This window comes from Nycticebus coucang, chromosome 4, assembly GCF_027406575.1.
Source record: "Nycticebus coucang isolate mNycCou1 chromosome 4, mNycCou1.pri, whole genome shotgun sequence".
Classification (NCBI taxonomy): Eukaryota; Metazoa; Chordata; class Mammalia; order Primates; family Lorisidae; genus Nycticebus; species Nycticebus coucang.
The window spans coordinates 52,943,637-52,970,310 of record NC_069783.1 but is presented as its reverse complement, the minus strand read 5'-3'; the positions used below and the strand labels follow the sequence as shown (position 1 = coordinate 52,970,310).

At 39.5% G+C, this 26,674-nt stretch overlaps 1 protein-coding gene across 1 annotated transcript in view; it reads right to left on the bottom strand.

Moving 5' to 3' along the window:
• C4H2orf73 (chromosome 4 C2orf73 homolog) overlaps nt 1-23,094 on the bottom strand; it is a 45,528-nt gene extending 22,434 nt beyond the window's left edge. The window contains 2 exon segments of the mRNA XM_053589334.1: nt 1,828-1,981; nt 22,430-23,094. Coding sequence (XP_053445309.1) covers nt 1,828-1,981; nt 22,430-22,501 — 226 coding nt within the window. The 5' untranslated portion in view covers nt 22,502-23,094.
• Between the last annotated feature and the right edge of the window lie 3,580 nt (nt 23,095-26,674).

The following is a 26,674-nucleotide window of genomic DNA, read 5'->3' as shown; positions in this document are numbered from 1 at the left end:
TCTTTTTTGGAGCTCTAGCAGAGTTGGATCCACCGAACTGGTCCTCCATTTTGCTTTTCTTCTCTCATATTTTCAAAGCTTTTGTTTTGTTTTTATATTATTCTCTGTGATATTTCCTTGCCTTTATACTCCAAACCTTTATTTTAATTGGTATCATTCTAATCTTTGGTTGGCCTTTCCTAATTACGAATAGGAAGATGACCAGCTTGATTAACCAAAATAATTGATGCAGTGGCTGAGATCTGGCTAAGACCCTGGGCTCTAGGAGATTTAATGTCGGGAAATGGTGGAGTGCTTATGACTGGAGCTGTTATTTAAGAGACAGACTTTCAGTCATCCCTCCAATTCCCCCTTTCATTCTTGCCTTCTGATGCACCTGCTGAGGCTGCAGTCAACCTGGGGTTCTGCCAGCCTCTGTCTCTTCTTTGCTGCAACTTCTTCTAGGTATTGCTTCCTTGTTCTCTTTTATCTGTCAGTAGACTTCCACTCTTTTCCACATTCCAGTTTGTCCTTCCATTCTCTTGACCTTGATGGGTTTCTTTCTTTGCTAAATAGGGGCTTGGGAGGCAGGGAATTTGGATGGTTGTGCTCAGCCTGCTGTCCTGAATCAGATGCTTTCATATCTCTCTAAAGGAGAGGTCATTGTTACAGATTATCTAATGGTTAGCCCTCTTTATTAACTACCTTCCTTGAGGTAGAAATCATGCTGAATATGACTTTTTTCTACTCTCCTGACCTTCGATCTAACTGCCCTTTGTGTCCTTAACTAGACTGAACAAATCACAGAAGCCAGGAAGCTAACAGTGAGTGAGGAACTCTTGACCTTTAAAAGTAATCCTTTGTTGTCCACTGGTGTATGTTACAGTGGCTTATTTGAAGTTTGGCTTATGAGCTTTTGAATGAGGTGAGGACCACAGTGGGTGCTCAATAAATGTATTTTTGTTTTGACTCATCTTGCACTTGCTAAATCCTACTCCAGATACAGAGATGACTAGGATGTGGCTCAAGAAACAGATACGACTTGAATAAAAAGTGACTTAGTTTGTGATAAAGACATTGTTAGGTAAAATCAATTTTAAGCCTGAAAATGTTTTATTTAATAATTTATGTAACAGTATTTCCTGAATAATGTTTTGTGGTACACCAGTCATGTACAATGATCAATAAATGGGAAAAGCACAACGTTCCTTATTCCCCTTCTTGGAAATTCATCATGCTTAGATTTTGAATAAGAATTTTGAGAGTTATGCAGCAAAAAAAAAAAAAAGAAAAAATCTGTTTAACTTTTTCAAGTTAATTTTTTTTAACTTATTTGGTTACTTCACCTGTTTTTTTGAGCAGTACCTATGTTCCTCAGAGTATACTTTTTGAAATACTGCCATTCATTGTCACCTACTATTTTAATAATTGTAATTACTAAAATTTAAAGGCAACAATAATGAGCAGAATGCTACTAAGTTACTGACTTTGAGGCTGGTGTTATTAATGATCAGTACAATTTTCATTACACTAAAAATACTTGTGGAGACAAGTTGTCCAGGAGGAAGGGATAACACACATTTTAATGGCTGCATTTGCTGTACATTTATTTTCAATTCCTATAGAGAAGGAATGTTTTTAAGGGGTGTCAGCATATCTATCTGTGTACATCTTAATTTGATAGCAATAACCTGAGATAATAAAAAGAGGTGTTTTTGTTTGTTTTTGCAGCTTTTGGCCCGGGCTGGGTTTGAACCCACCATCTCCGGCACATGGGGCCGGTGCCCTACTCCTTTGAGCCATAGGCGCCACCCATTAAAAAAGAGGTTTTATCACTACTAACCTTACCTATTCCACAAGAAGCCTTTTGTATCTTGCTGTGCTTGACTGGAAAAACCAATGGACATGTTGGCTTTTGGAAGTCAGTCCTTTGGGTGCTCTTAGTGTCATAAGGTGGTTGGGAGGTGGGTTCCAGTGCTTCACCATGTGGCCACCAGTCACCCTTTAAAAAAAAATAATTGGAAACACAAAATTGAATGTTATAGGACATTTTCACATTTCTTTATGTCGATGAATGTTCAGTAATTGTACTCAGCAAGTTTTTGGATATTCTAATACTAAAATAAAGTTCTAAAATCTAGGAATGAAAATCTTCTCACAAAACTTAATTTCCTAAAAGGTACTTAAAAATGAGCTGTCATGGGTTTTTAGCTAAGATACAGCTATTAAATTCTTAAGCTATCTTCCCTCAAAAGACATAGTAGTAAAAATCAACAAAACAGATTCTTGTTTTATACTAAAATTGTATTGTATGTGCACATGTATATATATTAAACATGATTTAATCTAAATATTATATTCTATACTTTTCATTATGACAACACAAATAATGTATTAAACATCTAAAATGGTTTCAGAGTTTTTAATCCATTACCAACACAATGAAATACATTTTATGTCATACAAGGGTACACAATGCTACACGCACATAAAACTGAAACACAAGTTTCACAAAATACTTATTCCTACTATGTACAATGCACTCTGCTATTTTTTCTTCTCTTTCATTCTATTCTATCTATTGTTTTCTATTTCATTTCACAATGCTGATTGCAACTTACATTGATTTATGATTCACTAATAACTCAGTTTGAAAAACTTTGTTCTAAGAGGAAATATCTCAAATGTTACTGAATTTTTGGTGCTCAAACCTAAGTATTCAAGAAAGGGAGAACTTATAAATTCTTCAGTATGAGAATTTGTTATTTCAGAAGTTGAGAAAGCAGTGAGGGGAACTGTTGTTCAACTTAATTCTGATCGAAAATTAAAAAACTGGTTGATTGGGTGGAAATAAGAGAATCTTGAAGAAAGACAACTCCGACACCTAGGAATTGCTGGGTATGATTCAAGAATAAAAGTATCCTTCAATATAATCACACCACCTACGTTGGTGTATAAGGAAGTAAGTCTGGCTTTAAAAAATCAACTATGATTCCATAATCAATGACTTTTAAAATACGATTCAGTGGGGATGAATATGTGATTCTAATTAGTAAAATTCTGACAATACAATTAAAGTTACATTGATACCAAAGGGAAGAAGTATCTAAAGAAACCTGTGTGATGGCATAGGGAGTCAGCGCTCAAATGACAGTGTGTATAAAAGAGGTGCACAATATCAAATTAAAAAAAAATTAATGGAGACATCTTGTCAGAAGATTGTCAAGAAACCTAGAAATAGAAGAAATGAAATATGCCAAAGACAGCAAAGGTAAGGTTTTCTGGAAAAAGAAGTGTTGGTAGCAAGAAATCAAGGAAAGATTAACAATTTGAGGTGGCAGAACTACTCAACCTCAAGCTCTTTGTTAGGGGAAATTACCTTCATAATGAAAAATTACCTTCATGGAATGAATATGTACTAAAGAGAGAACCAAGCCCTGAATAGCCGATGAGAGAGTTAGGCCTCACTTTGTCACTTTAAATGAATACCAGTTTTTAGGTCAACAAAAAATTATAACTAGGGGCAATAGAATAATGGGTAATTATAACCAGGGGTAATCTTTGCAGCAATCACATAAATTTGGGAACCAGGGAATTTTGGAGAACTGATCAGCTAATGCCTCATTTTTCAGAATGGGGTAAAAGGTGAATTTCAAAATTTCAGAACTACTTGATAAAGATCCTAGGAAAATTCTAGAACAGATTACCAAACAGATTGTGTCTTTTCACTATCTGGCTGAAAATAGTTGTGTCTTGCTGTTGTCAGAGCGCCTGCTTCTGGCAGCTCTCCTCCATGTCACAATTCTGATAGTGTGTCTTATGCCCCAGGATCTAGGATTTATGGGCCTTATCTCATAATTGCAACACAATTCTATGACGTAGGCACACCCACTTTACAGGTGAGAAAATTGCAAGATTAAGTAACTTTCCCAAGGTATATTATTAGCAGACATCAGCAATGTCATAATTCAAACCCCTAATTTCTGTGTTGCACTGCTATATCAAATCGGTGGAATGTGAAATCAGAGAAGCACAAACTTAATTATTTCAAAAGTAAAAGTAAGGAGGCTCTAAATAAATGTCTTAGTCTATTTTGTGCTACTGTAAAAGTATAAGTTAGACTGAGTAATTTATAATGAGTAGAAATTTTTTGGCTCATGGTTCTAGAGGCTAAGAAGTCCAACATCCAGATGCTGGCAGGTTTAGTGATTGATTCAAAGATGGCACCTTAAACACTGTGTCCTCCTCCTGTGGTAGAAGGCAGAAGGGCCAAAATAGGCTCGGCACCCATAGATCAGTAGCTAGGGAGCCAGCCACATACACCAGAGCTGGTGGGTTCAAACCCAGCCTGGGCCTGTCAAACAACAATGACAACTACAACCGAAAAATAGCTGGGTGTCATGGCGAGTGCCTGTAGTCCCAGCTACTTGGGAGGCTGAGGCAAAGAATCACTTAAGCCCAAGAGTTTGAGGTTGCTGTGAGCTATGATGTCACAGCACTCTACCAAGACAACATAGTGAAACTCTATTTCAAAACAAAAAAAAGGAAGGGCCAAAATAGAGCAAGAAGGTGTCAAACTTGCCCCTTTTACAATAGCATCCATTCTACCCATGAGGATGGAGCCCTTATGACCTCATCACTTCTTAAAGGTCTGACCTCTTAATATTGTTAAAATAGCAATTAAATTTCAACATGAATTTGGGAAGAGACAAACATTCAAGCCATAGCAGTAAGTGACCTGAGAAAGCAGTAAGTGACCTGAGAAAGTTCTTCTATAATAAGGTTGTAAGGTACACACTTTTTATCATCTACTCTTGTTCATCAGAAACTGTTGCTAATACGCAAGCTACTAAAAACTTCTGGGATAAGTGAACCACTAGGAAATGCCTGGTGGAATTCAGGTTTTTTTCTTAATTAAAAGCATAATGCAAAGCTATCCTTAAAGCAGAGATAGTTCACCTATTGAGCAAACTTTTGAATTGAGAATTTTACCAAAATGATGTCTTTAGTTTCATAAAGACCCTGTAGTTTGTGAAAGTTTCTGATGAGTCTTACAAAATGGATGTGTACTCATTTCAGCTGAGTGAAATCCTACAGTTCAAAAAATATTATCTTTCCTGTTTCTAGATAATCTTCTATGCCTGAAAAGTATGGCTTATTCCTGAAGAGTGAAAGTGGGTATGTGCCCATGCAACATGTGCATGCCTTTTTGGTCCAAGCATTTGCTCATAAAAGATTATAAAATTAAAGTCATACATCATGATCAAGTAGGTTTCATCCCAGAGCTTTCAGAAATGTTTTAGTAAACATTACTTATTTTACATTCTTTGGAAATTAAGGGAGAATCCTCAGGGGAGAAGTGGTGAAAAGGTTCATTTTTAAAAGCAAGAGAAGCTCTTGGGGAAAATGTGAGAGGCAATAAGGCCAGGGCCTGGCCCAGTGGCCGCTGGTGGTGGTGATGGGGTGGTCATTTGTGGAACATACAATCATATTTGGAGGATTCCCAGGGAAATTAGGATAAAACCTATACATAGACCATCACATTTTATTATAGTGCTCAGTGGCTTTAAAAATTGAAGTTCTATCACAAACATTAGGGCAGGCAAGGTCCTACTGGTTACATTGTACCTAAATTCATGTCTATTTTGCTATAAATACTATAGTAAAAAAATTTCTTTTCAAGCAATTCATAATGTCCCCCATAACAATTTAATTCTAAATTATGTTCTGTGCAAGATTAGTTCTCCAGCATACTAACAGGTGTTATACAAAAGAGGTTTCTGTTGTTAAATAAATTTGGGAAATAGTGAGCAAGTTTATCATAAGATTTCTTAGAAATTTTATATCTATTGTGAATCATGAAACTCTGAGAAAGGCATATAAAATACAACTTCTCTAAAACATAATGGACTTCACAAATACATTTTAAAACATGTAAACAAAGGCCAGTGCTCTGAAAAATAAACTTTGGAAAATACCGACCTACAGTAATCTCTTTTAAAGTACCAATATTTGAAAATACAAGACAAAACTAGTTTTTTTTGGACATGACTGAGCTAAAAATCCTTTTTACTTTTCCTAGCACACCCAATTTCATATTCATAGGTTGAAGTGTACAGGTGATGATAGGTTCAGTTAAAAACCTTATAAAGAGGGGGCGGAGAAAAGATGGCTGACTAAAGCCAGCTTTCCACAGAGGCTCCCGTCTAGAAGGAGAGTTAAAGGACAGAAATTTAGCAAGTAACCTGGTGGATTAGAGTTGCTCAAAGACAGAAGGTTCAAGAACACACATCAACCCTGCTGAGGCAAGCTGCGACCCCAAGGATACAAACAAAAGGTACAAAATCCATCACCAAGTGGACAGGAGTCCCTCCCTCATGAGAATGGCTCGGAGTACCCCATAAATAAATGAGCAGAGTTCAAAAGTTCTCCCATTAAAGTCCACAGGAGAGACCCTCTAAAAACTGGACCTACTTCCCCTACTAGGGTGCCATGGAGCTCTCCTGCCAGGCATAAAACTGTGTAAAACTGTATATATTCTCTACCTGCAATTCTGAGCTCCCAGCACTCCCCTCCACTCTCACTCTGAGGACTGGAGGCCTGTCCCCCAGGAGTCCAGATTCTTGGGTGATTTCTCGAGGGGTGTGGACAGGGCCTGGACAGCTGCTGCTCAGTGCTGATTCTGTGGCACGGGAGTGAGGAGAAGATGGTGGTTGGCTGAAAGGGAACCACGCCAGAGTGGCGGTGCGCTGAGGCGCAAAGCAGCAGCCATTTTTGGCAACAATAGGGCTCACCCCTGGATATTCTAGAGTCACACCCCCTGTCTCTCTGGGCAACCAGAGGAGGCCGGGCATCTTCTCAGGTGGCAACCACCGGGGAACAGATCTGGGACAGAAACACAGGCCTCATGAATAAAGGGTTTGCCTGAGGTGGTACTGGCCTGGGTGGAGCGCGGGGACTAGAAAACACACATGCAGTGCTGGCTGACTTCCAGGGTGGGGCTGACCCAGAGGACGGCTTTACTGAGCCTAAGATGCACCTGGCCCCCAGGTGCATCTAGACAAAGGAGGGCAGGAAGCTAGAACTGACAGTTAACCATGCTGCGAATACAAAACTACCAGGCAGCATCAAAGACAGGGCCTGAGGCACAGGTTCTGTGAACTCAACACAGCTTCTCTCTGCAGGGGAATTTAGCTGGGACAGAAACAAATTCCACAAAGTTGTTCTGCTCTGTCAGTAACGTCAATCAGGGGTGGGGATGGAACTGAGTGAACACCCCCCAGCCTCCATCAAGTGCCCGAGGTTGTCAGGCCTCACCTCCCCCTGCTGGATAGAGGCAGAAAGCAGTGGCCTGGCTGAGGAGATATAGATTTCCTTGTGATTCAGGCAGGCGCAAACCCCTGGAGTATCTGCTCATTGGAGGCAACTGGGGAAGGTTATCAGTGACTGGGTGTGGCAGAGGTGCAAGGTGGGGAAGGAAGTATCAAACTTCCCAGACTAATCTATCTGCTGGGTGGTCCCTCCTGACCTCACGGAGCACTGGAGCAAGTCATATTTGAGTTGTCAGCAGACCCCTGCTATCTAGTTGCCAGAGACCATTTAAACTATCCCACCTGAGACAGGTGCTGACTGAGATAATTGATTTGGACCTTTTGAACTGAGCCAATCGCCCGAAGACTATCCAAGTGGTGCCCTGGGTGTGTGGTTGTAGGAAGGTTTGATTTTCCTTTTCCAATTGTTGCCTGTGGGAGGTGGGGTGACTTAATTGCTGGTATTTCTCCACAGCTGAGACTTCAACCCAGAGTAACTGTTTCACTAGGGTCGGATACAGACCAGCTGAAAACAAGACAGAACCACTTAGTTCCACCACACCAAATAGGTCCCCAGTTTCCCAGGACATAGCACTGTATGGATCCTCGACAAAGCTCCAGGGGAAAAGTCAAATGGCATAAAATAATCACAGGGTGGAAACAGCGGAAAAAGTCTGGTAACATGAATAACCAGAATAGATCAAACCCCCAAGAAAAGATAGGGCAGATGTAACAGATGATCCCATTCATAAACAGCTGGCCGAGATGTCAGAAATCGAATTCAGAATTTGGATTCCAAACAAGATTAATAAAATGGAGGAAAATTTGGAATTAGAAATTCAAGGAGAAATTCAAAAGTTGTCTCAAGAATTTAATGAATTTAAAGACAAAACCACCAAAGATTTTGACACATTGAAGCAAGAATTTGCAGTCCTCAAAGATCTGACAAATAAGGTAGAATCCCTCAGTAACAGAGTGGAGCAAGCAGAAGAAAGGATTTCTGACATTGAAGACAAAGCTTTTGAACGTTCCCAAACTCTCAAAGAGGAAGAGAAATGGAGAGCAAAAATGGATCATTCTTTCAGAGAGCTCTGGGATAATTTGAAGAAGGCTAATAACTGCCTCATTGGAATTCCTGAAAGTGATGAAGTGGCTTCGCAAGGCGCAGAGGCCCTTCTCCATGAAATTATGAAAGAGAATGTTCCAGATATGCCAAGAGATTCTGAAATTCAGATAGCCGACAGTTTCAGAACCCCAGCAAGAATCAACCCGAATAAGACATCCCCCAGGCACATCATAATTAACTTCACTAAAGTTAATATGAAGGAGAAAATTCTGAAAGCAGCCAGACATAAGAAAACCAAAACCTACAAAAGGAAGACTATTAGAACGACTGCAGATCTCTCTGCTGAAACTTTTCAAGCCAGAAGAGGGTGGTTATCAACTTTTAATCTCCTAAAACAAAATAACTTTCAACCCTGGATCCTGTATCCAGCTAAACTGAGTTTCATTTATTATGGAGAAATTAAATACTTTAATTCACATGTTGAAGAAATTTGCCATAACCAAACCAGCTCTTCAGGATATTCTCAGGCCTATCCTCCATAATGACCAGCCCAATCCTCTACCACAAAAGTAAACTCACTCAGAAACTTTTGATCAAATTCCAACTTCCACAGTGGTGAAAGGATTAAAAATGTCCACTGGACTTTCAGAAAACTCGATACCCAAAATTTTACCAGACTTATCTATATTCTCCATTAATGTGAACGGCTTAAACTGTCCTCTAAAGAGGCACAGGTTGGCTGAGTGGATACAAAAACTCAGGCCAGATATTTGCTGCATACAAGAATCACATCTTATCTTAAAAGATAAATATAGACTCAGGGTAAAAGGATGGTCGTCTATATTTCAGGCAAATGGTAATCAGAAAAAAGCAGGTGTTGCAATTCTATTTGCAGATACAATATGCTTTAAACCAACAAAAGTAAGGAAGGATAAGAATGGTCACTTCATATTTGTTAAGGGTAATACTTAATATGATGAGATTTCAATTATTAATATCTATGCACCCAACCAGAATGCACCTCAATTTATAAGAGAAACTCTAAGAGACATGAGCAACTTGATTTCCTCCACCTCCATAATCATTGGAGCTTTCAACACTCCTTTGGCAGTGTTGGACTGATCCTCCAATAAAAAGCTGAGCAAAGAAATTTTAGATTTAAACCTAACCATCCAACATTTGGATTTAGCAGACATCTATAGAACATTTCATCCCAATAAAACTGAATACACATATTTCTCATCAGCCCATGGAACATACTCCAAAATCGATCACATCTTAGGTCACAAGTCTAACCTCAGTAAATGTAAAGGAATAGAAATTATTCCTTGCATCTTCTTGGACCACCATGGAATAAAAGTTGAACTCAGTAACAACAGGAATCTGCATTCTCATACAAAAACATGGAAGTTAAATAACCTTATGCTGAATAATAGCTGGGTCATAGATGAGATTAAGAAGGAAATTGCCAAATTTTTGGAACAAAACGACAATGAAGACACGAATTATCAGAACCTGTGGGATACTGCAAAGGCAGTCCTAAGAGGGAAATTTATAGCACTGCAAGCCTTCCTCCAGAGAACGGAAAAAGAGGAAGTTAAAAACTTAATGGGACATCTCAAGCAACTGGAAAAGGAAGAACATTCCAACCCCAAACCCAGCAGAAGAAAAGAAATAACCAAAATTAGAGCGGAATTAAATGAAATTGAAAACAAAAGAAATATACAACAGATCAATAAGTAAAAAGTTGGTTTTTTGAAAAGATCAATCAAATAGATAAACCTTTGGCTAACCTAACCAGGAAAAAAAGAGTAAAATCTCTAATCCTATCAATCAGAAACAACAAAGACAAAATAACAACAGACTCCTCAGAAATTAAAAAAATCCTTAGTGAATATTACAAAAAACTTTGTTCTCAGAAATGTGAAAATATGAAGGAAATGGACCAATACTTGGAAGCACGTCACCTTCCAAGACTTAGCCAGAATTAAGTGGAAATGTTGAACAGGCCTATATCAAGTTCTGAAATAGCATCAAGCATACAAAATCCCCCTACAAAGAAAAGCCTGGGACCAGATGGCTTCACATCAGAAATCTACCAAACCTTTAAAGAGGAACTAGTACCTATATTACTCAACCTTTTCCAAGATATAGAAAAAGAAGGAAGACTACCCAACACGTTCTATGAAGCAAACATCACCCTGATCCCCAAACCAGGAAAAGACCCAACAAGGAAAGAAAATTATAGACCAATATCACTAATGAATATAGATGTAAAAATATTCAACAAGATCCTAACAAACAGAATCTAGCAACACATCAAACAAATTATACATCATGACCAAGTCGGTTTTTTCCCAGGGTCTCAAGGCTGGTTCAATATATGTAAATCTATAAGTATAATTCAGCACATAAACAAATTAAAAAACAAAGACCATATGATTCTCTCAATTGATGCAGAAAAAGCTTTTGATAATATACAGCATCCCCTCATGATCGGAACACTTAAGAAAATTGGTATAGAAGGGACATTTCTTAAACTGATAGAGGCCATCTACAGCAAACCCACAGCCAATATCGTATTGAATGGAGTTAAATTGAAATAATTTCCACTCAGATCAGGAACCAGACAAGGCTGCTCATTGTCTCCACTGCTCTTTAACATTGTAATGGAAGTTTTAGCCACTGCAATTAGGGAAGAAAAGGTGATCAAGTGTATCGGGATAGGGTCAGAAAAGATCAAACTTTCGCTCTTCGTAGATGATATGATTGTATATCTGGAAAATACCAGGGATTCTACTACAAAACTCTTAGAAGTGATCAAGGAATACAGCAGCATCTCAGGTTACAAAGTCAACATTCATAAATTGGTAGCCTTTATATATACCAACAATAGTCAAGCTGAAAAAAAAAAACAGGTAAGGACTCTATTCCATTCACAGTAGTGCCAAGAAAGATGAAATATTTGTGAGTTTATCTAACAAAGGATGTGAAAGATCTCTATAAAGAGAACTATGAAACTCTAAGAAAAGAAATAGTTGAAAATGCTAACAAATGGAAAAACATACCATGCTCATGGCTGGGAAGAATCAACATTGTTAAAATGTCCATACTACCCAAAGCAATATACAATTTTAATGCAATCCCTATTAAAGCTCCACTGTCATACTTTAAAGATTTTGAAATAATACTTTGTTTTATATGGAATCAGAAAAAAACTCAAATAGCCAAGACATTACTCAGCATTAAAAACAAAGCAAGAGGAATTATGCTACCAGACCTCAGACTATACTATAACTCGATCGTGATCAAAACAGCTTGGTACTGGCACAAAAACAGAGAGATAGATGTATGGAACAGAATAGAGAACCAAGAGATGAACCCAGCTACTTACTGTTATCTTTGACAAGCCAATTAAAAACATTCAGTGGGGAAAAGATTCCCTATTTAACAAATGGTGCTGGGTGAACTGGCTGGCAACCTGCAGAAGACTGAAACTGGATCCACACCTTTCACCATTAACTAAGATAGACTCTCACTGGATTAAAGATTTAAACTTAAGACATGAAACTATAAAAATACTAGAAGAGAGTGCAGGGAAAATGCCTGAAGAAATAGGTCTGGGTGAATATTTTATGAGGAGGACCCCCCTGGGCAATTGAAGCAGCTTCAAAAATACACTACTTGGACCTGATCAAACCAAAAAGCTGCTGCACAGCCAAGAACATAGTAAGTAAAGCAAGCAGACAGCCCTCAGAATGGGAGAAGATATTTGCAGGGTATTATCTCTGACAAAGGTTTAATAACCAGAATCCACAGAGAACACAAATGTATAAGCAAGAAAAGAACAAATGATCCCATCACAGGTTGGGCAAGGGACTTGAAGAGAAACTTCTCTGAAGAAGACAGGCGCACGGCCTACAGAGATATGAAGAAATGCTCATCATCTTTAATCAGCAGAGAAATGCAAATCAAAACTATTTGAGATATCACCTAACTCCAGTAAGATTAGTCCATATCACAAAATCCCAAGACCAGAGATGTTGGCGTGGATGTGAAGAAAAGGGAACACTTCTACACTGCTGGTGGGAATGCAAATTAATACATTCCTTTTGGAAAGATGTTTGGAAAAAATTAGAGATCTAAAAATGACCTGCCATTCAATCCTATAATTCCTCTACTAGATATATATCCAGAAGACCAAAAATCACATTATAACAAAGATATTTGTACCCAATTCATAATTGCTAAGTCATGGGAAAAGGCCAAGTGCCCATCGATGCACAAATGGATTAATAAATTGTGGTATATGTACAGCATGGAATATTGTGCAGCCTTAAATGAAGATGGAGACTTTACCTTTTTCATGTTCACATGGACGGAGCTGGAATATATTCTTCTTAGTAAAGTATCTCAAGAATGGAAGAAAAAGTATACAATATACTCAGCCCTACTATGAAACTAATTTATGGCTTTCATATGAAAGGTATAACCCAGTTATAACCTAAGAATATATATAAGAATGGAGAGAGGGAGGGAAGGGAGGGGGGAAGATGGGCAGAGGGATGGTGATTGGTGCAATTACACCTACAGTGCATCTTACAAGGGTACACGTGAAACTTAGTAAATGTAGAATATAAATGTGTTAACAATACCTAAGAAAAATGCCAGGAAGGCTATGTTAACCAGTGTGATGAAAATAGGTCAAATGGTCTATGAAACCAGTGTATGGTGCCCCATGATCACATTAACATACACAGCTATGATTTAATAATAAAATAAAATAAAAACCTTATAAATAAAACCAATCAATCTGGTTGTGTTCTAAAAATACCTTAGCAAAATACATAAAACAACAGATGTCATTTAAAATATTTAGGCAACTTTATTTTCTTTGCTCTTATTCTAAAGCCGGCATTATTATAAACCAGTTGATTTCTTTTCTTAACCAAGCTACCCTTTAAAAAGAAACCTGTCATTTTAAATGAAAAAGGTTCACAATAAAGTAAAATTTGCATTCTTTATTGCTCCTTGGTATTTGGAAATGAATACATGGAAGGTTTGTTGTTTTTAAAATGTGAACATTCCCTTCACTCCACACCCAAATCAAACACGTGTTTAACTCTTGGGTTTCTAACTCCCTTCATTCACATTCACTATCAGCCTCTCTCACTTGAGTCCTACTTCATCTCAAATTACCTTCTCCATCTCTTAAAGGTTCTGCACTAATAAAGGATGATTCTTCTACTACTCTGTCAGTCTTGCTGATAGCAGCTCCTAACATCTTTGTTCATTTTTTATTTTTTTTTATTTTTTATTTTTTTTGTAGAGACAGAGTCCCACTTTATGGCCCTCGGTAGAGTGCCGTGGCCTCACACAGCTCACAGCAACCTCCAACTCCTGGGCTTAAGCGATTCTCTTGCCTCAGCCCCCTGAGTAGCTGGGACTACAGGCGCCCGCCACAACGCCCGGCTATTTTTGGTTGCAGTTTGGCCGGGCCGGGTTTGAACCCGCCACCCTCGGTATATGGGGCCGGCGCCTTACCGACTGAGCCACAGGCGCCGCCCCATTTTTCTTTTTTTTTTTGAGACACAGACTAGGAATAAGAAAATTAGCTAAGAATAACTTTTAAAAAATTTTTATGGTTTGTATTTCTATTCTTGAGCCAGCTTCTTTTCCTTAGTATTTCCAATGTAAGGATGGGTTCAGTTAACAGTATTTTTTAAATTCAACTGTGAAATACAGCTCAGGAGAGTCATTCATTAGCTTTTGTGAATTAACACATATTTCTATGAGAATTTCACTCATTTGGATATCTGGATCAAATTTATTTCTCCAGTGTTGAGTCTGGTCTGACAATAACAATTGATTTCTTTAAAATCTGAAAGAATTGGGGGCGGCACCTGTGGCTCAGTCGGTAAGGCGCCGGCCCCATATGCCGAGGGTGGCGGGTTCAAACCCAGACCCGGCCAAACTGCAACAAAAAATAAAAATAGCCGGGCGTTGTGGCGGGCGCCTGTAGTCCCAGCTACTCGGGAGGCTGAGGCAGGAGAATCGCTTAAGCCCAGGAGTTGGAGGTTGCTGTGAGCTGTGTGAGGCCACGGCACTCTACCGAGGGCCATAAAGTGAGACTCTGTCTCTACAAAAAAAAAAAAAAAAATCTGAAAGAATTGGCACAAGAGCACCTATTGGGGCAATTTTATAAATTAAAGAAGCTTTAAGACTTCCCTTCTAAGGGCTTACTTCATGGTATTGATCATATTTAAGCACAGGAATTCCTGTGCTGAGAAGCTTACATTCACATTGCCATGGTGTGCTGCCTTACGAGTAGAATAAACATTATCAGTGTGAAGAGAACTTCAAAAAGCCATCTGTGTTTGAATGTTAAGTGAAATCGCTACACCTAACCCTCCTGCACTAGCAGGGATGAGGGACGCGCAGGAGAGCAAGGCTGACATCGCCACAGATGTATGAGACCAATTAGACGGTACACATTCTCTTTTCCAAATGTCACGCTGGAAAATAACTACATGAGAATTTATAACGTCTGCCTGGCATATTTTGAATAAAATCCATTGAACACTTACCAGGCCTAGCATGCTACTATGGCCTGTATCATAGAATCTGCTCTCAGCTGAATGAAGATGGTAGGGTCCCCAGTCCCCATAACTGTGCAGAGAGCAGTACAGGAGGCTTCTGCTGCTACTGAGAGCGATTTTTTATGAGAGCTTCCTTTGTGTGTTATGAAGGCTCTTCTACCAGGTCCCCAGGAGCTCACTCCCTCACCCTCTCTCAGCTCTTTCACTCAAATTTCGCCTCAGTCTTTAAAATAGCACCTCTGTCTCCAGCATTCCTTACCTCCTCCCCTTTCACGACAGCCCTTCCTGCCATGTAACATTCTAACACAGCTTACTTATTCATCCCCTCACTAAAATGTAAGCTACATCATGACAGAATTTTTTACCCTTTACTTTGTTCATTGCCCTATCCCTAGTCACTATACAGGGGTCCTCAAACTGCAGCCCGCGGGCCACACGAGGCGGTGTGATCGTATTTGTTCCCATTTTGTTTTTTACTTCAAAATAAGATATGTGCAGTGTGCATATTGTGCAGGAATTTGTTCATAGTTTTTTTTTTTAAAACTATAGTCCAGCCCTCCAACAGTCTGAGGGACAGTGAATTGGCCCCCTGTTTAAAAAGTTTAAGGACGCCTGGCACTAGACCATACCTTGACACAAATATTTATCTATTTTAATCCTCGCAAAAAGCCTAGGAAAAAGACAATTATTATCTTTACTGTATAGATAAGGAAACTGAAGGTTAGAAAGAGTGACTTGTCCAAAGTGTGTAGTTGCAACAAAAATAAATTGGTGATACGTGAAACAATGTGGATACATCTCCAATGCACTGCTCTGAGAGAAAGAAGATTGATTCGAAAACCTACATGCTTTATAGTTCCATTCGTAAGACTTTCTGGAAAAGGCAAAACTATAGAAAACAGATCAGTGGTTGTTGGATAGGGGAAGGGTATGACTACAAAGGGGAATGGCATAACTTTGTTGGTGATAGAATGTTTCATAGCTTGATTATGGCTAAGTAACATGACTAGGGCCAAGTGTGGTGGCTCATACCTGTAATCCTATCACGCTGGGAGGCTGAGGCAGGTGGATTGCTTGAGCTCAGGTGTTCGAGACCAATCTGAGCAAGAGTGAGACCCCATCTCTACTAAAAATAGAAAAATTAGCAGGGCGTTGTGAAGGGCACCTGTAGTTCCAGCTAATTGAGAGGCCAAGGCAAGAGGACTGCTTGAGCCCAAGAGTTTGAGGTTGCTGTGAGATGTGATGCCATAGCATTCTACCCAGGGCAACAAAGTGAGACTCTGTCTCAAAAAAAAAAAGGAAAAAGAAAAAGGAAAAAAGAAAAAAAAGTAACTTGACTAAATCTTTGCCAAAACTCACAGAATTGTACACTAAAAAAGGCGAATTTTACTGTGAATATGGTAAGCAGAATAATGCTCCCTCTGTCCCCAAAGATGTTTGTGTCTTATTCCCCAACCTATAGATATATTACCTTACATAGCAAAGGGACTCTACAGATGTAATTAGGGGTCTGGAGATAGGGAGATTGTCCTGAAGTATCTGGGCCCAGTGAAAGCCCAGGGGTCCTTGTAAGAGGTAGGCAGGAGAGTCAGAGAAGATTTGAAGTGCTGGCTTTGAAGAAAAAATTCTATGAGCCAAGGTATGTGGGCGGCCTCTAGAAGCTGGGAAGGGCAAGGAAACCAATTCTCCCTTAGAGCCTGGAGAAGGAACCAGGCCTGCTAACAGCCAAGAAGACTGATTATGGATTTCTAAGCTCCAGTACTGTAAGAAAATAAATTTGTGTTGCTTTAAGTCAACATTTAAGTTTGTAGTAATCTGTAACAGCAGCAGTTAGGAGAGTAATACAATAAATTATGCCTCAACAAACTTGATTTTGTTAACATCTGTAAACTATTTCCAATAATATCTCATGTAAATTGTTGTAGAGATTCAAGAATATAATTCATAAAAAGACACACAGCTCATTCCTAGCATTCACATACTTTCAATAAATGGTAGCTATTATTGGACAGAAACTGAATTACTGAGTGTAATGAATGTTTTATATTAGAATATGTCACAAATACATTATACAAAAAACTTCTTTAGTAACTCCTAAGCACTACTTATGCTATAATCCGATCCAAATGATTATTTAGATTTTATACACACATACACACACACACACACACACACACACAAACTTTATCTTGCCAGAATAGTTCCAGGTTACTACTTTTAACTATTGGATTATAAACTGTACTGCTCTGAGACGTATCATAGTCTTTAATTAGTCTGTGACCACATTATCCTACAAAAAAGTTTCTGAATCTAAACCTATATTGATACATAATGAACATCTGTCCAACCTGATTTTCTGGGCCTTTTTTTGGATCTACGTAGGGAACTGGTTCATTGTATGTTCTTGCATTTGTGTAAATGAATTTAGCATAATATACACGTCCTCTCCCAACACATGGTTTTGAATGTTGTATGCTTTTTCCAGGGTTTTTTTCATGTTTGATTTCTTTTTTTTCAGTTACATACACTATACCAGCATCTTCTATTTTATGCTGTCTGAAAAACATAATTAAATAGTAAATCATTTACTCCAATAATCATTTCAGTACTGAGTCATAACATAAAATAAGGTTTAAATATATTTCAAACATCAGTCAAGACAATGTAGACTTTATTAATATTTATGAGGGTCTGTGCTATTAAAATTTGGGAGGATATTTTCTAATTTTAAATCATATAGAAGAGATTTGTGTTAATAGTGATTACTCATTACAATATACTAGGATAGTGCACCAACTCATTTTCTTGGAGTAAAGATAGAGTAGTGATTTGACCATGCTTACAAATCGTATTTTCAGTATTAATGCTTGTGGATAAGTTATATACTAAACTTAACTCATTTTCTTTAAAGTATTATTGGCAAGAGATAGCTCCGCACCCCTTACTTAGTCAACAGCCACCTGAATGAGGATCAGTGATTTAACTTTAAAAGCTTACCTGCCAAACTTTAAAGCTACCAAATGACCACCATTATTTATCTTTCCAAGAAAAGGCCAGTGTGCAAGCAGTAAAAATCAATTTCATCACTTTTTGCTTCTAGTAACTACACTACTACAAAAATGAAAATTATAGGGCAGTGCCTGTGGCTCAAAGGATAGGGCATCGGCCCCATATGCTAGAGGTGGTGGGTTCGAACCCAGCCCTGGCCAAAAACTGCAAAAGAAAAAAAAAAAAAGAAAATTATAATGAAAAATATTTTTGAATATTTAGAAATAGCTTAACAAATTTTTATTTTAAATACGGAGAAATAGACATTAAAGAGCAGTATTTTAAAATTTCATATGCTTGAAAAATAAAAAATGAAATAGAATGAATTTGAATATTTTTTACATAGATGCTGTTACAATCAAAGCTGTGATCCCACAGAGGGTGAGACAACAAGATTTCAAGTGTATAAAGTGGAAAATTCTGTTTAACCTTATACATAGCCCTTTAAATATAAAACCCTTACTTTCCTTCAAAACAGAGCTAGGTCTATCTCTTCTGTCATGTCATTTTTTTTTTTTTTTAGTTAAACCGATCAAGTGACTTTCCATTGCATTTGCAATAAAATACCTCCTCCTGATTGTAGCACTAAGGTCCTGTGCCACTGCTCCAACTAATCTCTTTAACCTCCCTCAAGCCCCTCCCCCACGCTTCTGTAGCCAGCCTGCCTTCAGTTCCTGGAACACCCCCATCTCTTTTCTCCTTAGAGCATTTGCACATGCTGTTCCCTCTGCCTGGGCAGCCCTTCCCCAGCTCCCTCAAATACAGCTGGCTCATATTTAATTTAGGTGTCAGCTTAAAAGTCATCTCCTGAGCAGCTTTTCCTGGAGTGCCCCTTCACCACCCCATGTGTTCTCTATTTTAGTACTTGGTCCAATTCTTACAACACTTCATTTTATGTACCTAGTTCTTCGTTTACTTGTTTTTAGTAAGCACATAAATATCATTTACTAGTCATGAAGTTCCATGAAGGCATAAATTGTTTTATTCATCATTATATACCCACATCTGGACAAGTATACTACTCATTGAAGGTAAATGGATTTTCATAATATTTACATACTTCTGGTTAATCTGCTGGAGTTGCTTTTTCTCTGGCTTTGTTTTAGCTGTATACCCTCAATCCTCACTCCAGTATACATATAAACAGTATTCAGAATCCTTGGATCCTCCTGCTTCCCAACTAAATTGCTTTTTGTAAAGGATTTAGAAAAACTGATTACTGGTAAAGTGTACATAACTTCTAATCTTTTTGGCGGGGGGAATAGTCTCGATTTGTCACCCTTCAGAGTGCCATGGTGTCATAGCTCACAGTTTGGCTCAAGTGATTCTCTTCCCTCCACCTCCCAAGTAACTGGGACTACAGACACTTGCCATAACTCCAGGCTAGTTTTTTCTATTTTTAGTAGAGATAGAGGTCTCACTCTAGCTCAGGCTGCTAACTCCTGGGCTCAAGCAATCCACCACCTCAGCCTCCCAGAGTGCTAGGATTACAGGTGTGAGCCACTATGACTTGCCTCATCCTTTTCTATTACCTTTCCAGAGATGTAAGTATTATTTAAAGGTGGAGAATTTGGGATCAATTAATTTATTATTGTAGACTTTGTGGGGGTAAATCCGTTTTTTCCACAGCTGTTTCTCATAGTTGTAACCCAGCAATACCTTTGTACAGGAATCAAGTCCTTGGAGGACTGTGGCTAGTTGGTTGTGTACTTATGCCCTCATCTGATTAAGCACTTGTGATGTGATTGGCTATAGACTGATACATAAATGTCAAATACAACTCTGTAGCAATCTCTTACTAGAAGAAAAACAGATAAAAACACTAGTGAGCGCTGAACCTAGTGAGACCTAGATCGAAAACCCAGCCGTGCCATTTAATATCTGAGCCTTGCTTACCTCACTTGCATAAAGACAGTAATGCCTATTGTGAGGTGTGAGAATAACACAGAATAATGCATTCTTTCAACAGATATTTATTGAGTTAAATATGCTAAGTGTGTTGGAGGTGCTGAAGATAGAGCAGTGACAAAATAAAAATTCCTGCCCTCACAGAGCTTACATTCTACTAGGGGAAAACAGTATACACACACAAAAGAATCAGTACACAGTCTGTTAGCTGGTGTTAAGTCCTAAGGACAACAATAAAGCAGGGACTGGGAAAAGGGAGTGCATGGATGTGGGAGGTAGGATACATTTTTAGGTAGAGTGGAGGCTGCATTGTGAAGGTGGCAAGGGAAAACAGACAAAAAGAAGGGAGGGAGAGAGAGTTAAGTGCATGTGTGAGGGAAGGGTATTCCAGCAGAGTGAACTGTAACTGCCAAAGCTTTGCAGAAGTGTGCCCATCCTTAGCACAGTGCGTCTCAAAGTGTGGGTGCTGGAGGAGCAGCACTGGAATCAACTGTGACCTTGTTAGAAAAACAAATTTATGGGCCCCACTTCAACCTACAAAATCATAATCTCTGGGGCTGGTTCCCAGGAACCTGGTTTAACCATCTGTTCAGCTGATTCTTATGCACATTAATGTTTGAGAGCCTTTGTTCTAAGGACAAAAATACAGGCTTTGGGAGCAGGTACCCTCAGCTCCACATCACTGAGCTGAACTACTTTGATTCAATGGTTCTCAAAATTTAGGGTACATCAGAATCACCTGGATGCCTTGTTCTAGCCCAGATTGTTGAGTCCCACCCTAGAGTTTCTGATTGAGTATATTTGGGGGGGGGTGGGAAGGCCCCGGGAATTTGCATTTCAAACAATGCTGGTGGTGGTTGAAGATCAGTCTTCAAGAATCACTGAGCTGATAGCAAGGAGGCCTGTGTGTGGTAGCAGAGTCCTAACAGAGGCAGGTAAGCTGTGGATAAGGCCCGGGAAGGAAGGGGAAGGGACATGTTGTAGGAGCCTCATAGGCCACTGAAAGTGCGTTGACGTTCACTCTACCATGTCAGACTTACGCGGTAAAGACCACTCTGGCTACTGTGTTAATAATAAAGCTGCAGAAGGGAGAAGGAAGAGAGATTGATGTGCTCTCGCCAAACAGGCACAACGTAAGGGTACATGGCACGCCTGGGGGAGGGGCCCGACTACAGCAGGGACTTGACTTAACAAATGCAAACAATGTAAGTTAATCGTTTATACCCTCCTATTAATCTGAAATTTAAAAAAGTACAAAATACACACAAAGAAGGCTGCCGGAGGGCAACGGAGGCAGCCAAGCCGCCACTTAGAAGACTATCGTAGCTTCCAGGTAAGAGAAGATGGGATTTGGGACGGAGTGGGGATGATAATGGAAACGGTCAATAGTGGTGGATTCTGGATAATTTTACAAGTGAAGCCTACAGAATTTGCTAATGTTACATTGGGTGTGTCTATGAGACGGAGTTGATTGCACGGTGACTTCCAGAATTCTAGGCTACATGTAAAGTGCCTGACACACACACAGTAATGTGCTCTGCAAACGGCGAGTTTTAAACAATGACTGTAAGCGCTCAGCTGCCAGAAACCAGAGGCAACCAGGGGACTGTCTGAGGTTTGGCACCGGCTGTCCGTGTTGAAGTCCCATCTCTTGGGTGTCACCTACACCTCCCACTGCAGGAGGAAAATACTTTTCAAAAGGGAAAATACAAAACCACACCCCAGCACTTACTGCTTTATATCATGCTCTCCCTCCATGGGCCCCTACGGCCTGGCACCAGGCAGCGAGGAGCCTCCAGGAAGAACAGGGATGCAGCCCTGGCACGAGAGGTGAGCAAAGCGCAGCGACTGTGACTCCCGCGTTGCTAAGCGACAGCGGCCTCAGAAAGGGCGTGGGGGGGGGGCGGGACCCGGGGCGCGCAGGCGCAGTCATCCCGTTTGGCTCCGGGCCGGCGGCTGCGAACGCGGCTGCGCGGGGTGAGCTCTGGGTCCTGCGTTTGAATTTGCCCTTTCCCGGGTAGAGCTGGGAGGGGTATTTACAAGGACCGACTGGGTGCTCCAGGATCAATCAGTGGCTGTTTCGGGAGCCTCCCCCGCGGCCCTCGGCTCTGGTGCCGGGGCGGTGCTGCTGCCCTAGCTGGCTCCAGAAGTGCGGGCCAGCAGGAAGGGAACTTGTTTTCCCTTGACTTCAAAATACTGTGCAAGTGGTGATTCGCTGCTCCTGGGCTGCCTAGCTTTTGCATGATAAAGCTTGGCTGTCACTGTTTTCCACCATTTTTGACATCCCCTCCCCGCCCCTCCCGGCTGGGTGGGGAGGATTAAAATAGAGCAAGCGAACACATTTCTGCAAATGAGGCTCCCTGTGGTGTGTGCATCTGTTTCCGCCTGAGCGAGGTTCACAATCCGGTGGCTTAGGCAGCAGGCTGGGGCTTGTACTTGTAGCACTTATCGAAAAAGAGCAAGTTCCTTGGAAAAGCCGTTATGACTTGCGTCCACCTTCTGGCCTCGGAATTTCTTACCTCATCACACCATTGCCTCCCAGTTTCCACTATCAGAGCCAAACGTCTTTGGCGTCTGTCATGGTAATTCATGCATTTCCCTGGATAATGGAAAAAGGAGTCGTTAGTGCGTTGAATTAAACTGTATATCACGCTCTGCACGTGCCTACGTTTTGTAATCCAGAGTCAGTATCAGAGTGGATGACATTTACCTTGGAGAGATGAAAGAGCAGAGGTTGGTCCCAGGACTCACTTCACATGTGTGAACTGAAGTCCATCAGGAAGAAGGGTATATGAATAGATTTGACACCTGTTGACCTAGATTACAAGGTCTAACAAGTGTGGAGCTTGTTAAAGACTGCAGTGTATGTAAATGTGTTATTGTTATATGTTTGGTGAATAAGGTGTGGGTGGGTAAACAAATATGGGGAGAGTGGGTTGACAACCTGAAAGCAGAGGAAACTAACATTTATTGTGCTCCCACTTGGGAACCAGACATTTGATAGGCACTGTATTAAACACCACCTACTTATTTGATCTAACCATTCAACTGTGGTTAGGAGCTTATGTCTGAATGCTGCTCTACCTCTTAATAGCTACATTACTTGGGCAAATGATGTAACCTCTCTCAGCCTCAATCTTTTTTTTTTATTGTTAAATCATAGCTGTGTACATTAGTGCAATCAAGAGGTACAATGTGCTGGTTTCATATACAATCTGAAATATTCTCATCAAACTGTTCAACGTAGCCTTCATGGCATTTTCTTATTGTATGTAGACATTTGTATTCTGCCTTTAGTAAGTTTTGCCTGTACCCATTCTAAGATGCACCATAGGTGTGACCCCCACCCATTACCCTCTCTCCACCCTAACCTCCCCCCTCCATTCCCCTTCCTTGGCCCTTTCCCCATCTTCATGTGCTATAGTTGGGTTATAGCCTTCATGTGAAAGCTATAATTTAGCTTCATTGTAGGGCTGAGTACATTGGATACTTTTTCTTCCATTCCTGAGATACTTTGCTAAGAAGAATATGTTCCAGCTCCATCCATGTAAACATGAAAGAGGTAAAGTCTCCATCTTTAAGGCTGCATAATATTCCATGGTATACATGTACCACAAATTGCTAGTCCACTCGTGGGTCAATGGACACTTGGGCTTCTTCCATGACTTAGCAATTATGAATTGGGCTCCATTAAACATTCTGGTACAGTTGTCTTTGTTATATTGTGATTTTTGGTCTTCTGGGTATAAACCTAGTAAAGGAATTATAGGATCAAATGGCAGGTCTATTTTTAGGTCTCTAAGTATTCTCCAAACATCCTTCCAGAAGGAAGTATTAGTGTGCATTCCCACCAGCAGTGTAGAAGTGTGCCCTTTTCTCCGCATCCACGCCAACATCTCTGGTTTTGGGATTTTGTTATGTGGGCTACTGTTACTGGGGTTAGGTGATATCTCAAAGTAGTTTTGATTTGCATTTCTCTGATGATTAAGGATGACGAGCTTTTTTTCATGTGTTTGTAGATCGTGTGTCTGTCTTCTTAGAGAAGTTTCTCTTCAAGTCCCTTGTCCACCTTGAGATGGGATCACGTGTTCTTTTCTTACTAATACGTTTGAGTTCTCTGTGGATTCTGGTTATTAGACCTTTCTCAGAGGTATAACCTGCAAATATTTTCTCCCGTTCTGAGGGCTGTCTGCTTGCTTTACTTACTATGTTTTTGGCTGTGCAGAAGCTTTTTAGTTTGATCAGGTCCCAGTAGTGTATTTTTGATACTGCTTCAATTGCCTGGGGAGTCCTCCTCATGAAATATTCACCCAGACCGATTCCTTCAAGAGTTTTCCCTGCACTTTCTTCAAGTGTTTTTATAGTTTCATGTCTTAAGTTTAACTCCTTTATCCAGTGAGAGTCTATCTTAGTTAATGATGAAAGGTGTGGGTCCAGTTTCAATCTTCTACAGGTTGCCAGCCAGTTCACCCAGCACCATTTGTTAAATAGGGAATCTTTTCCCCACTGAATGTTTTTAATTGGCTTGTCAAAGATCAAATAATGGTAAGTAGCTGGATTCATCTCTTGGTTCTATATTCTGTTCCAGACATCTACTTCTCTGTTTTTGTGCCAATACCATGCTGTTTTGATCACTATCAAGTACAGTCTGAGGTCTGGTAGCGTGATTCCTCCTGCTGTGTTTTTATTGCTGAGTAATGTTTTGGCTATTCGAGTTTTTCAAGATCTTTGAAGTATGACAATGGAGCTTTAATAGGAATTGCATTAAAATTATATATTGCTTTGGGTAGTATAGACATTTTAACAATGTTGATTCTTCCCAGCCATGAGCATTGGTAACATCTTCAGCTATTTCTTTTTTTAAAGTTTGATAGTTCTCTTTGTAGAGATCTTTAACATCCTTTGTTAGGTATACTCCCAAATATTTCATCTTCTTTGGCCCTACTGTGAAAGGAATAGAGTCCTTGACTGTTTTTTCAGCCTGGTTATTGTTGCTATATATAAAGGCTACAGATTTATGGGTGTTGATTTTGTAGCCTGAGACATTGCTGTATTCCTTGGTCACTTGTAAGAGTTTTGTAGTAGAATCCCTAGTGTTTTCCAGATATATGATCATGTCATCTGTGAAGAGTGAAAGTTTGATCTCTTCTGACCCTATGTGGATACCCTTGATCGCCTTTTCTTCCCTAATTGCAGTGGCTAAAACCTCATTACAATGATAAAGAGCAATGGAGACAATGGGCAACCTTGCCTGGTTCCTGATCTGAGTGGAAATGATTTCAATTTAACTCCATTCAATATGATATTGGCTGTGGGTTTGCTGTAGATGGCCTCTATTAGTTTAAGAAATGTCCCTTCTCAATGACAATTAAGGTTATGGGGGGGGGAGGAAGAGCAGAAAGAGGGATGGAGGGGGTAGGGCCTTGGTGTGTGTCACACTTTATGGGGGCAAGACATGATTGCAAGAGGGACTTTACCTAACAATTGCAATCAGTGTAACCTGGCTTATTGTACCCTCAATGAATCCCCAACAAAAAAAAAAGAAATGTCCCTGCTATATAATTTTTTTAAGTGTTCTGATCATGAAGTGATGCTGGATATTATCAAAAGCTTTTTCTGCATCAATTGAAAGAATCATATGGTCCTTATGTTTTAGTTTGTTTATGTGCTGAATTACATTTATACATTTACATATATTGAACCAGCCTTGAGACCCTGGGATAAATCCCACTTGGTTATGTTGTATAATTTTTTTGATGTGTTGTTGGATTCTGTTTGTTAGGATCTTATTGAGTATTTTAGCATCAATATTCATTAGTGATATTGGTCTATAATTTTCTTGTTTTGTCTTTCCCTGGTTTGGGGCTCAAGGTGATGTTTGCTTCATAGAATGTGTTGGGTAATATTTCTTTTTCTATATTTTGGAAGAAGTTTAGTAATATAGGTACTAGTTCTTCTTTAAAGGTTTGGTAGAATTCTGATGTAAAGCCATCTGGTCCTGGGCTTTTCTTTTTAGGGAGATTTTATATAGTTGATGCTATTTCAGAACTTGATATAGGCCTGTTCAACATTTCCACTTCATTCTGGCTAAGTGTTGGTAGGTGGCATACTTCCAGGTATTGGTTGATTTCTTTCAGATTTTCATATTTCTGAGAGTAGATTTTCTTGTATTAAGGATTTTTTTAATTTCTGAGGGGTCTGTTTCATTGTTACCATTTCTGATTGATGAAATTAGAGATTATACTCTTTTTTTTTTTTCCTGGTTAGGTTAGCCAAAGGTTTATCTATTTTACTGATCTTTTCAAAAGACCTACTTTTGGATTTATTGATCTGTTGTATAATTCTTTTGTTTTCAATTTCATTTAATTTTGCTCTGATTTTGGTTATTTCTCTTCTTCTGCTGGGTTTGGGGTTGGAGTGTTCTTCCTTGTCCAGTTGCTTGAGATGTCCCATTAAGTTATTAACTTTCTCTCTTTCTGTTTTCTTGAGGAAGGCTTGCAGTGCTATAAATTTCCCTCTTAGGACTGCCTTTACAGTATCCCAGAGGTTCTGATAATTCATGTCTTCATTACTGTTTTGTTCTAAAAATTTGGCGATTTCCTTCTTAATCTCGTCTATAACCCATCTATCATTTAGCATAAGGTGGTTTAGGTTCCATGTTTTTGTATGGGTATGCAGGTTCCTGTTGTTGAGTTCAACTTCTATTCCATGATGGTCTGTGAAGATGCAAGGAATAATTTCTATTTTTAAAAATTGTGAGTTTT